Genomic DNA, 13,939 nt, shown 5'->3' with positions numbered 1-13,939 from the left:
CTGTTGCCTCAGTTTCCTCATCAGCAAAATGAATTGGGGGAAGGAAATGGCAAGCCATTCCAGTATCTTTGTCAAGAAAACCCATGGGGAGTACCCATGGTACTCCCAGAATAATCATAATAGCTCATATTCTATAATGGAATTGACCAAGCACCATATGGCTTACAAAGCTCTTTCCACAAAATAACCTACTGAGTTAGGTGGTGTAAGTATTATTGTCATTCCCATTTTACAAAAAGAAGAAACTGAGGCTCAGGGGAGTTAGGTGATTTGACCTGGGTCAAAGTAGTCATAGTGACAGAGTTGGAACTCCAAGGTCTTAGGATTCCAATTCTGGAGGGAAGAAAACATTTTTGGAGCACAGGTCAGATGGATATGATTGTAGGATCATAGACTTAGGATCAGAAGAGGTATTAGAGGATGTCTAGTCTAATAACCCCATTTTATTGATGAGCAAAAGGTCACACCGGTAGTTTCAAAGGCCAAACTTGCACCTAGATCCTATGACTCCAAGGACAGTGCTCTTTTCATCTCACTAGCCTGTCTTTAGGGATGACTTGGAGTTGAGCTTGGGGTAGGGGAAGGAGGTTTTGGACATCCAGAGGAAAATGAAGCAGTACTGGGTATCTGAGACTAGTGAAAGGAGAGAGACAGTAAACATTCAGATCCATATCTTACTGTCTAATTCCTGTCCACAGAACGGGGACAAGGCAGCTCTTCATCCTTGTTAAGTAAGATCTGAACAACGGCAACTCCTATGGCCTTTGAGATTTCACTTTAACAATGCAACCTGATTTATCACAAAATAAAGTTATATGCCATGGAAAATGAAGTCTTCTAGCATGACAATAAGTACAGAGTGTCCCAAAAGTCTTTAAGACTTTAAGTCAGACTTTTGGGACACCCTGTATATTTATAAGAAGTAATATTTTTTTGTTTTGTTTTGTTTTTTTGTTTTTGTGAGGCAATTGAGGTTAAGTGACTTGCCCAGGGTCACACAGCTAGTAAGTGTTAAGTGTCTGAGGCCAGATTTGAACTCAGGTCCTCCTGAATCCAGGGCCGGTACTCTATTCACTGTACCACCTAGCCACCCCTATAAGAAGTAATATTAGCAAGTGATCTTTGCTGTCCGTCCCTGCATGTTGTATCCTTGTGGGCTAGATAACCTTGCCTACCTCTGATCCTGGCTCTCTATTTTCCCATTACAGGAAAATCAAGAAAGGAAGGAAAGGGAAAATGAAGAAGAGGATGTTATATTTGTATATAATCCCCATTTTAGTCTCTCTATTTTCAGTATAGTACAATGTAGTTTGCATGAGATTTTCCTTTCCAGTGCACATGTTGGACATATCCCTAATGAGTCTGATGGCACTTATGTGGTCTCCATTTAAAAAAAATCAGAATTAGTTGAGATTGGATTGAGATAGCCAAGAAAAATTTAACAAACGATATAAGGTTCCAAGTTTCAAAAGCAATCTGTGCATAGAAATAACTATGCATTCTGTCATGTGTCCTAACAAATTACCTACCCGCCTTCTTCTGAATATTTATGCCCAAATGCCAGGATGTCGGATGCTCTTCCACTCCCATCACAGACAACAACAGGAACTGGAGGAGTGTCTCGAAGGTACTCCAAAACAATAGAGATTACATTTGGTCCTCCTTCCACAATGAGGGCCACAACAGGAACTCCTTGGCCGATTCCTGTATTAAAAAAGGAAAAGAAGAAGGGAAAAAAAGAACGCAAACCCAGGACACCAAAAGAAACAAAGAGAAAACAAACAAAAAGCAAACACTGCAGTTACCAAGCTCTGGGAAGGGCACAGCATCTGAAGAGGCAAATTACTAAGGAAACATTTTTAAGTTGTCTCTTTATCTGGCATTAGAATTTCCACACCAGAGAGACCAATAGTCTTAACTAACCTTGGTTTCAATCAAGGAATAACATGTTTTTCTATAGAATAGCTGTGGATAATTATTGAGAGAAAGGGATTGTCATCCTTTCATAAAACACTAGACTAGTGGTAAAAAGATAAAAAAGATCATAACCCATTTTACTTAAAACATGAGAATTTCAGAGTCTCAACCTCTGAGATCAGCTAGTATAACACTTTTATTTTACAGATGAGGAAATTGAGGTTCTGAGAGATGATGAGTGGCTCAGTGAGTAGAGGGTTGGGCCTGGAGTTCAAATTTGACCTCAGATACTTATTAGCTATGTAGACCTGGGCAAGTAACTTAACTTCGGTTTGTTTCAGTTTCCTCATCTGTAAAATTGGGGATAATAATAGCATCTACCTCCTGGAGTTGTGAGTTTAAATGAGATCATTGTAAAGCACTTAGCACAATGCCTACAACATAGTAAGCACTGTATAAAAAGGTTAGCTATAATAATAATAGTCGTTATTATTATTCTTTGAAGAGACTTGCTTAGGGTCATAATAGCTAGTAAGCAACAGGCATAGATTTGAACCCAGGTCTTTTCATTTTAAATCCAGTGCCCTTTTTATATCACAATAATTTATCTCTCTACATTTCAGTTTTTCCTACTATAAAATGAGGATATTAATATACCTGCACCTAATATACAGAAATGAGATAGTAGCATTTTTTTTAAACTCAAGTTTAACTTGGTAATCCTGACAAGTCAGTCAACAAACACTTCATAAGAAATTAAATGTGTCTGACACTCTGCTAAATACTGGGGATACAAGGTAATGTGAAGACATTGTCCTTGACCTCAAAAAGCTCATATGCTCAGGGGAAAGACAACATATAAGTAATTAGGCTTTTTGTATGAAACAAATAGAAAATAGGTGGAAAGTAAGCTCAGAGAGAAAACCCCTGCAGCAGCAAGGGAGACTGGAAAAAGCCTCCTGCAGAAGGTAGGAATAGTCTTGAAGGAAACTAAAAAGCATGGGTGAGAAAAAAGTATTTCAGGCAGGCAGAAAGAAAGTGTCAATGTACAGATCTAGGAGAGGGAATGTCAGGTATGAAGAAGCAGTAAACATTAACACTGAATTGTAAAATGGTAAAAGAGGCATGGAGAGGTAGAAGGAGCCAGGCTATGAAAAGCTTTACATGGCACAGAGAATTTTGTCTTTTATTCTGATGCTAACAAGGAGCCACTGAAGCTTGTTGAATAGGGAGATGTCATAGGAAAATTACTTTGGCAACTAAATGGAGGATTGATTGAATGGGGAAGAGACTTGATTCAGGGAGACCTGTTGGAAGGCTACAGCAATATAGTCCAGGTCAAAGGGGATAAGGGCCTATACTAGCGTGGTGGCTGCCTAAGAAGAGAGAACATTACATATGTGTGAAAGATGTTTGTAGTGGTAAGAGATCAAGATCTGATAGCAGATTGGATGTGTGGGATGAGTGAGAGACAGGAGTAAACAGTAACACCAAGGTTGTGTGCTTGGGTGACAGGGAGGATGGTGGCACCCTCGAGAGTAACAGAAAATTTAGGAAGAGGAAGAACAGTTAATGATTTCTATTTTGGACATGTTGAGCTTGAGATATCCAAAAGATAGTTGTGGGAATGGAATTCAGAAGAGAAATGAGCATTGAAGCTACAGATCTGGGAATTGATTGTGAAAACTTAATAAATAAATCTATGGGAATGCTGAGATTAATAAGTGATAAGTATAATGAAGAAAGAAAAGAGGCCCCACTACAGAGCCTTGGGGACACTCATGGTTGGAGGCATGACATGAATAAAGATCCAGTGGAGGAGATTGAGAAGGAGTGGTCACATGGGTCAGAGGAGAACCAGGAGAGAATGGTACCATGAAAAACTACAGAGGAGGGTGCATGTATCCAGAAGGAGATGGTGATCAATAGCGTCAAAGGATTCAGAAAGGTCAAGAAAGACAATTTTTTTAAAAGGCAATTAAGAGAGATCATTGATAACTTTGGAAAGGGTAACTTCAGCTGAATCGTAATTCAACTATTTTAGGTGGCTTGCCAAGCTGTGAATAGGATTATGAAGTTATCACTATGATCAAAACCATGATAAATAGTCCTGGTTGTTTCAGTTTTTTAATATGACCTGATCAAAATATTTCTAGACAGCCTAATAGTTACATTCACTATCAATTAGAAATTCGATGCCACAGACTTCCCTTGTGCACTCCACAATGTCTAACGTAGGATTGGGCACATAGCTGCTGTTCAATAAATATCTGCTGAGCTGCATCAGAGGGTCTCATGGAATCTTAGCTTCAGCAACTGTTTTACACGGGCTACTTAAGGAATGATCATAAGGGAAGGGAACAAACACTGATTACATGACTACCATGTGACAGGCACTGCCCACAGCACTTCAAAAATATTATTTCATTTAGAAATAGAATGACAGTGTGAGGCAGGTGCTATAATGACTCCCATTCTTCAGTTGAAGAAACTGAAGCAGGAAGAAGTTAAGTGACTTGCCTAAGGTCACAGAGCTACTAAGTGGAGCTGGGTTTGAACTCAGGTCTTTCTGCCCATTGCTTTACCCATTGCACCACCTAGCTGCCTCAAAATTAATGGTAAGATGAGAAAGAAGCAAAATTTATTTTAATATATAGGTATTCTCAAAAGCAGCATAGTGGGGCAGCTAGATGGTGCAGTGGATAGAGCACCAGCCCTGGACTCAGGAGTACCTGAGTTCAAATCCGGCCTTAGACACTTAACACTTACTAGCTGTGTGACCCTGGGCAAGTCACTTAACCCCAACTGCCTCACTAAAAAAAAAAAAAAAGCAGCATAGTGTAGTGGATAGAGGGGCATTCTGGTCCAAGTTCCTAATTTCATATACAAGGAAGCTGAGGTCCAGGGAAGTTATATGTTTCTCCCAAGGTTAGTAAGTCAGGAAGATCTAGGTTCAAGCCCAGCTTAAGCACATTTAACACATGCTGGCTATATGAACATGGCCAAGTCACTATGTGTACCCCATGCAACTCTCTAAGATGAGAGATTCTAAGCAGGTCGCTAATGTAAGAAAATAATGGGCTTTGCCAATGCCCAAAGGCCCCAGCTTGAGGGGACTGATTTGGACTGATTGGATTGATTGACTTCGCTGATTAACTTACTTAAAGTTAATTCAATTGAAGCCATACCTGCCTGGCCCTCAGGAGGGTATGTTCTCAGAGAATGTAGACTCTGACCTCAACACAGGACCATGCTCAAGTCCAGTGAACCAATGGATTTGGGTGATGCTAACCAATTAGCTTGGAGCAGTATGGAAGGATTGCCTCTCCTCTGGACCCAGAAAAATCTTCCAATGGGAGTTTGTCTGTCGAACAGGCTCGTGGAGGAGGACTTGAGGAAGAATCGAGATAGGCTGGAACTCTAGGCTGGATAGGCCTTTTATTAACTTTCTGACCCAGGTGTTCTCTTTTTACTAATACATGGTATGCTTTAATAAATGCTTAATGCCCCAAACTGGTGCTAAAGCTTCTAATTTATTAGTAAACCCTAGATAATTTTCGCTACACTTGGGAAAGGAATAAGATGACCACACATTAAATTTTACACATCACACTAATCTCTACTGGTAGGTGGAATTCTCACACCAGGAGTTCCCTAAATTAATGAAATCACAGGATTACTTCCCACCCCAGCCCCAACTCTCATTGCCACTGCATATTTGGCCGGATTGAATTTTGTTCAGCTTGGGATCACACATAGAATCCTTACTGAAATGTCTGAAAAACATAAAGTGAGAGAAGGAAATACAGAAGACTTTTGTTTAGCATGCAAAATAGGCAGATAAAAAATAATCACAAGGCTGTAACATATTCATAAAACTATTAATAAATATACTCCAAGCTGAAATAACTTTTTTCTATTTGTTTGCTTAATTGTAGAAATGAACAAAATGTTATTATTTTCTTGTTCCAAGGACTGACAAGTTTCCAGCTTAGAAAATAATAGCTTTATGTTTGATTTGAAGAATGGAATGTTAAATACGGTTCCTTGCTCTAGGACCAAGAAATGAGAATGCATAATGTGTGCACCATCAGTTTTAGTTTTAGAGTACTAAGACTTCATCCTTTCAGTGCTAGAAGAGAAAGTTTCCAGTATCTTGTCCTCCAAGTCAGTGTTTCTCAAGGAATGGTAAGTTGGTGGTTTTGCAGTTGGCCTATGAGCATGGTGTACAATTCAAGTCATACAAAAACATTGCATTGTTGGTTCTTTTATCCTCTTACTTTTCTGATTGATCCCCCTTATTTAATCTTCTTCCTCTTGGGAGGGTGTCACTGACACTTTAAAAAATTTTCCAGCTACATTCTCCCTCTTGAGATCTTATCTTCTTCTATGGTTTCAATCATCACCTCTCTGTAAATGATTATCAGCTCTATATAGCTGGTTTCAATGCTTAGTGCCACTCTGGATTTTCAAATACCTATCTGAATATGCTATTTAAACCTCAAACTCATGAAATCCAGTTCTGATTTCATCTTTTCTGGTTTCTCAAGTTTCTTATTTTTGTTAAAATCACCACCTATTTACCTAGCCTGAAAACTCCAGAGTTACCTTCCAGAGTTTCTAACCCTAGTTCAGTCTCAACACTTTTGACCTGGACTATTTTAACAGCTTCCTAAATCAATGTTCCTGCTTGCAAAAAACAGTCAAGACTAAGACCAGGTGCTACCCCTTCAAGGAAGACAACTCTGATTCTCCCACATGTAACTAAAGAGTTGGAGCACTTGTTGTCAAATCTGGACCCTACATGTGTCACCCTGAGCACACCACTCGGTCTTCACTTGTAAAAGGACATAGCTAGACTAGATGTCCTTTTCAGTTTCACTCTACCTGTCATCATGCTTGTATCCTTCCAGCAGACAATGTGCTCCTAGAAAGCAGGGACTGTGCTGTTTTTCATCTTGGTCCTGATAGAAACTAGCATAATAGCCTGGTCATAGTAGGTGCTTAAATAAAAATTGTCGAATTGAAATTATAAATTTATTGTGCAGGGTAGGCTTCAGCTTACATTTAAAAACCCTCTAAATGGCATTTTAAATTGCAATTAAAATGACTACCAAGGGAAATTTCCCCAATGTGTTTTTTCTTTTGGTTTTTATAGTGGAAGGAAACATGATCTACTGATTTGATAGTATCTTTGACAAAGAAAGAGATATTTCTTCCCCTTCAAGTTACTCTTCAGTTGTTTTCAGTAGTATCTGACTCTGTTACCCCATTGTTGTTTTTCTTGGCAGATACTGGAGTGGTTTGCCATTTCCTTTTCCAGTTCATTTTATAAATGAGGAACTGAGGGAAAAAGGTTAAGTGATTTGTCCAGGGTCACACTTCTACTAAGAATCTGAGGCCAGATTGGAATTTCAGAAGATGAGTCCCCAGCCTTCTAATGCACTATGGTATCATCTAGCTGCTAGGATTGTGCCAGTTACTATTTGAAAACCACCTTGAAAATTAACTAGTCATCTAAAATATTATTATGACAGTCTTTTTCTTCTAGAGGAACATTTGATATGTTGCAATGTTGCAAATCAAAAGTAACCAAATCTGGGGTGGCTCAGTGGCGCACTGGATAAAGCACCGGCCCTGGATTCAGGAGTTCCTGAGTTCAAATCCGGCCTCAGACACTTGACACTTACTGGCTGTGTGACCCTGGGCAAGTCACTTACCCCCTGTTGCCCCACAAAAATAAATAAATAAATAAATAAATAAGTGAAGTAACCAAATTTGCTTCTTTCAGTACTTAAAGTTGTGTTTTATAATTTGTAATATTTCATTTGTACTATCTAATTTGATCACTGTATGTAGGGGCATATAAGACCCCAAGAACATGTGCTAGGCTCAGAAGATGACAGAAAGACAAAAAAGACATGACCTCTGTCATCTGAGAGTTTATAATCTTGTTGAAAAGATTCATAGAGTTGTTTATAATGGCAAAAAAGACAGTAAGAATTGATTTGGACAGAACATATATGGTCATATTTGAGGGTAGCTCAACTTTTGCAAAACTGGGATGAGCCAGTGGTGACTCTGAGATAAGGATTCCCAATCTTTCTCTTCCTAGATCATTTGAATCAGTGGAAGGTAAAAAGATTCCAAAAAGCTTTTTTAGCTCTACTATTTTGTTGGGATAATTCCCTTCCTTGTGATAGAATGCACCAATTTGAATGACATATTTTAATTAAATGTTTTACTTGGGATGAGGGCCAGTGCAGACATTAAGAAATTACCAGTTGATTTTCTGCCAATGTGTTTGTCACCATGATTTCTTGAAATATGGAAAATTTTCTTGGTTGAACAGATTGCTTATGCTGTAGTTGGAACTGGCTATTAACATGGACAAGACAACCCAATCAATCATTCTTTTTTGGACTTAATGTTTTTTTTTTTTTAATCACAGACATACCAATCTGCAGAAGGCAAGCTAAGGCTCATGTTACCTCCCCTCTCCTCACCTTAACTTCTGAATTTATTTTCTGTACTTCTTACTCCTTACTATTCTTTTCTTTATAACATGAAAATTACTTTCAATCAGCAACACCCATCTTTGACAAACTGGAGTACTCTTGTGAAAGAATGAATAAGATTTTGAGGGTACTTGAGTTTAGATGGTCAATCAGTCAATAAGCATTTATTAAATAATTTTCATGGGCTACTGTTAAGAGGTAGAGATGCAAAGAAAGGCAAAAGATAATCTCTGCTTCCAAGGAGTTCACAGTCTATCAGGGAAACAACATGAAAACAACTATAAACAAACACACTATATTCAGGACAAATTAGAACTAATCCAGAGAGAAGGCATTAGTATTAAGGGGTATGAGGAAAGTCTTCTTGTAGAAGGGGGGATCTTAGCTATGACCTGAAGGAAGCCAGGGAAGTCAGAAGATGGAGATGAGGAGGAAGGGTATTCTAGGCATGTCTGCAGATGCAGTCTTGTGTGAGGTATTCCTCACAGCAAGGATGCCAGTGTATGAGGAGGAAATGAAGAAACAGGGGGTACTTAGGCCTGAGAATAGATGATTTGAGAGAATGAGGCCTGTCTTCAAGTACCTATAGAGCTATTACACAAAAAATGATTTTGACTTATTTCCTTTTTCCTCAAAGTATAGAACAGGGAATAAATGATGGAAGCTGAAGCAAGGTAGATTTAAGCTCGATGAGAGGGAAAGCTTCCCAACAATGAGAGCTATACAAGAATGTACTGACAAGATGAGGGGAGGGTGGAGGATGGTGAATTTTCTCTCACTGTGGATCTTCAAGTGGAGACTGAATGACCACTTAGGATACTGGAAAGGGGCTTCCTGCTCAGGTACAGATTAGATAACCTCTGAAGAACTTTCTTGCACAAAAATTCCATAATTCTAGTTCCACAAGCAATAAGGTTTTCATGGCTTAAAGTTAGGATCATTGTGAAATAAGAGAATGTTTGCATACTGTATCTGTTAGCAGAAGCCTAGATTTTTTTTTTTTTTGGTGGGGCAATGAGGGTTAAGTGACTTGCCCATGGTCACTCAGCTAGTAAGTGTCAAGTGTCTGAGATTGGATTTGAACTCAGATCCTCCTGAATCCAGGGTCTGTGCTTCATTTACTGTGCCCCAAGCCTATTTACTAAAAATTATAATTATACCATTATCATATAGTATTATTATATTTATATTATTATATACTGTAATATAAACATATAATTATGCTATAATTAAAATCGTACTATGTGAATGAACATTGTAGAATGGAGCATCATTAGTTCCTTCTACAGATGTAAGAATTGTTAGGCATTATCAACTATCATTATATATGTTACCTAAAATATTTTTATGTTCCAGGTAAATTATTTCATAAATAGTAATAGTTCATGATTTTATTTGTGTGGGGGGAGTCATGCTTGGAAACTGAAAAAAACTTATAGGTAGATTTATGAGAAGGGCGGCTTTGTTATTTTATGGCATATGGAGGGAGAATAATTTATATATGCATCATTAGAATTTTAGGTTTTGAGCTGAAGAGACTTTAGCAGTTATCTCTTATAATATTATTCATTTTAAAGTTGAAGAAACTGAGGCATGGAGAGAATAGATGATTTGCCCTTAAGGCAGCAATTAATTAGAAGAGGTGTTTGAACCCAGTTCTATTACCACTGTACAATGCTTCCTTTTCAATTGAACAATGGTTTTTAAAATGTAGAGCTAACGCTGAGTAGGAGTATTTTGGCTTTTTGGAAAATGCCCAGTCTTGTGGACAAGCAAAGATTTCCCTAAGTGGTACAATTTCTTAAGGTAGAAATCATTTTTATAAGCTACCTTTTGTTACTTGAGATCTCAGAAAATTCTCCCAAAGGAGTAAGAATAGAAAATGTTGGTTTAGAATAAAGATGCTAGGATCAAATATTCTGAACAGAAAAAGACCATGGATATAATATTGTATGACTCCCTAATTTTACTGATAAGAACGTGGGAGCTTAAGAGACTTTCCCAGTCACTTGATATTTGAATCCAGGTCTCCTGATTCCAAATTCCTAGCTTTTCCCACCGGCATCATGTAGTTTCTCTTTCCTCTTTTTATTTCTTTTTGAGGACCATAAAGAAGAGTTCATGGAAACCTAATGGGTATGAAGCACTATTCACAGCATACATCTTTTTGACTTGGGGCCAATAAAAACGAAGAACATAGTAAATCTTGGGAACCTAGGCAATTTATGCTCAATTTCATCAGAACATCACTGGATGTTTCTGAAAGTGCTGTTCAGGATAGATATGTCTCAGAATACAAACTCATTATTGAATAACAAGGAAAGATGATCAATACAATCTAAACCTCTCTGGGGTGCTCTGTGAATAATTCATTCTTTGGATGTGGGAAGAAAAAGGTTAATTTCATTCAGTGATCAAAATTTTTCATTTTCTATCAAAACCCACTAAATTATGGTACCTTGCCATTTTCATAGATTTTTTTACTTGAATTTCATTTCAGAATTATGTTGAGTCAGTTTATTTTTAAGAGAAGCCAAATACCTGCTGAATGTACTAACTTGAGATTATAAAACTGGAAGAAACTCTGGAAATCATTTTAGCCACAAACACATCTGGGCTTCAATTGTAAATTTAACAACTTCCTTAAAGGATTCTAGATTTAGGAATGGACTCTAATTATGGATTAAGCATCAATTGATAGTCATTTACAGAAAGTAGCCTCCCAGGAATCCTCTTTAGGCACTGAATATTGCTGCTGAAGGTTTATTTATTGGGGTCCAGGCCACCTAAAATAGGGGTACAGCCTTGTTGTTTGGAAGTTGAGGGAGCAGGACTAGGAAAAGTTTCTTGTTTTCAAGAATCAAAATCAGTTTTTCAGGAATGATGTGTAGTTTAAATTTTTTTTTTGCATATAAGAACTAATTTATGAAATTTATGTATCCGCCTCTCAGTTCAGTTAATAATACAGATATTCAGCCTTCCATGGACATATGTAATGCATGTAACCTATGATAACATATATAACAAGAGGCAGCATGGCATAGTAATTAGAGAGCTGGCCTCAGACCCAGAAAGACCTGGGTTCAAGCCCTGCCTCTAAAATATGTGACCCTGGGCAAATCACTTAACCTTCAGTGCTTCAGGTAACTCTCTAAGAATAGAGAGGAGGTGCTTACTTGTATTGGTAGAGGGAGTTTCCTCACCTGGGAGATCCCTAGGCCAATGATTTCACAGATTCAGTGTCTAAGCCAACACATACATGACATACTGATAATAACTGACATTCATATAGCACTTAGAGTTTGCTAAGCACTTTGTATATGCAGTCACATCTTAGTCTCATATGACAATAATAATAGCTAACAGTTATATAACAGTTACTATATGCTAAGCACTTTATAATTATTATTTCATCTGAGTCTCACAACAACCCTGGGAGGTAGGTGCTATTATTATCCCCATTTTACAGATGAGGAAACTGAGACAAACAGAGGTTAAGTGACTTGTCCAGGGTCAAACAGCTAGTATCTGAGACTGCATTTCAATTCAGCTCTGACTCCAGGCCCAGCGTTGGATCCACTGCACCCCTTCTAAATAGCCAAACCATAACACTGAAAATAGAGTCTGAAGACCCGGGTTCAAGTCCCAGTCCTGCTACTTACAAGCTTGTAAAAGTAGACAGGGCGGCTAGGTGGCACAGTGGACAGAGGAAACAGGAGGACCTGAGCTCAAATATGACCTCAGTCGCATACTAGCTATGTGACCTTGGGCAAATCATTTAAGTCTGTTTGCTTCAGTTTCCTCATCTGTAAAATGAGCTGGAGAAGGAGATGGCAAACCACTTCACTATTTTTGCCAAGAAAACTCCCAATGGAGTCACAAAGAATCGGACACGACTAAGATGACTCAACAACAAAAAAATGTAGACAGGTCACGTTACCTCTCTGAGGCCGTTTGCTCATCTTTCACTGTCCCTGCCCCCAACCATTTCTGATGTGTTGTTAAGTCCTGTTGTTTCTATGACATCTCTCCTATAGCCCCCTCCCTTCTCTGACATGTGCTGGTGTAGGCCCTCAATACCTCACACCTGTATTATTTCAATGGTCTTCCTGCCTCAAGTCTTTCCCTACTCCCTATATCCTCACTCTCTATCAAATTCTTCTTAAAGCATAGGTCTGCCTGACCATATTCAATAAACTCCAGTGACTCCCTATTATCTCTAGAATCAAATATGAAATCCTTTGTTCAGCTTTTAAAGACCACCCTAACCTAGCCCCTTCCTCCCTTCTGAGTCTTCTTAAGTTTCAAACCCCTTCACAAACTCCCTTGCCCGTGCTTTCACACACTGTTGCTCATACCTGGAAGACTCTCCCTTCTCATCTCTACTTCCTGATTTGCTGCTAAAAAGTACAGTTATTTACAAGAAGTCTTTCTCAGTCCTCTTTAATCTTAGGGACTTTTCTCTGTTGCTTATCTTCACTTTATCCTGACTGTATCTAGTTTGTACATGTGGCTGTTCTTTGTCCTTTATTTCCAAGAGGACCAGTGACATCACGGGGTGATGTCTTGACTCATGGGTGAATTGAATTTAAGTGAGACAAAGTTGCACAAAATCTTCAGCGTCATTCCTTCTTCCTGAGTGAAAAGACAAAAGTCAGGATAAGTGGTGATGGCCCGGGAGGCAGTGGATGTCTTTGGTGTCTTCAGCCTCCTTCATAGCCTTTGGAACAAGTTGTTCCACCAGGGAAAGTCATCACATGCTTTGGGTAGACATCCTCCTAACTCACTGATGACTTTGAGGCCTGTTAATTATCCTCAACAACTGCCAAGACACTTTGCTGAGGTATGGCCACTTCATAAGGTACAGCTTCTTAAAGCCACATATGGGAGTTGAATGCCAAGTAGAGTAGACAGCCAAAGGTGGATAAGCAGCCCTCAAAGGGGCTCACAGAAAACTCACATTAGAAGTTCCAGTCCTCCTGGAACACCACATATAAGCCCCAATGTTTGTAATATAGTTGTTTGCATTTCATCCCTCTTTTCTCCCAATTAAACTGTCAACTCCTTGAGAACAGAGACTTTTTCTGTCTTTCTTTGAAACACCAGGGCTTACTTAGCACAGTGCCCAGTACATGCTAGGATTTTTTTGGTTTGGGGTTTTTTTGTTTGTTTGTTTGTTTGTTTTTTTGGTTTTTTGTGAGGCAATTGGGGTTAAGTGACTTACCCAGGGTCACACAGCTAGTAAGTGTCTGAGGCTGGATTTGAATTCAGGTCCTTCTGAATCCAGGGCCTGTGCTCTATCCACTGCATCACCTAGCTTCCCCACATGCTAGGATTTTAATAAATACTAGTTGATTGGCTATAGAATGAGAATAACAACATGTGCACACCATAACTTACAGGGACATTCTGAGAAAAGCTCTTTTTAAGTTCTAAGCTTTATTATAGTCATCAGATTGACCAACTAGGTGTCTTATACAAAAAACATGGATGAAGGCGAAGAA

The 13,939-nt window shown here is 38.7% G+C and overlaps 1 protein-coding gene across 11 annotated transcripts in view; it reads right to left on the bottom strand.

Moving 5' to 3' along the window:
- The window catches only part of TRPM3 (transient receptor potential cation channel subfamily M member 3), a 1,147,313-nt gene that overhangs the window by 253,870 nt on the left and 879,504 nt on the right, over nucleotides 1-13,939 (bottom strand). For all 11 annotated transcript variants that reach the window (XM_043978969.1, XM_043979003.1, XM_043979047.1 and 8 more), the window contains exon 7: nucleotides 1,530-1,704. In XM_043978969.1, coding sequence (XP_043834904.1) covers nucleotides 1,530-1,704 — 175 coding nt within the window. The remainder of the gene's footprint in view (nucleotides 1-1,529; nucleotides 1,705-13,939) is intronic.

The sequence above is a fragment of the Dromiciops gliroides genome, chromosome 1 (genome assembly GCF_019393635.1).
Source record: "Dromiciops gliroides isolate mDroGli1 chromosome 1, mDroGli1.pri, whole genome shotgun sequence".
In the NCBI taxonomy this organism is placed as follows: domain Eukaryota; kingdom Metazoa; phylum Chordata; class Mammalia; order Microbiotheria; family Microbiotheriidae; genus Dromiciops; species Dromiciops gliroides.
The sequence above is the reverse complement of the archived record's forward strand: the minus strand, read 5'-3'. Positions and strand labels throughout refer to the sequence as shown.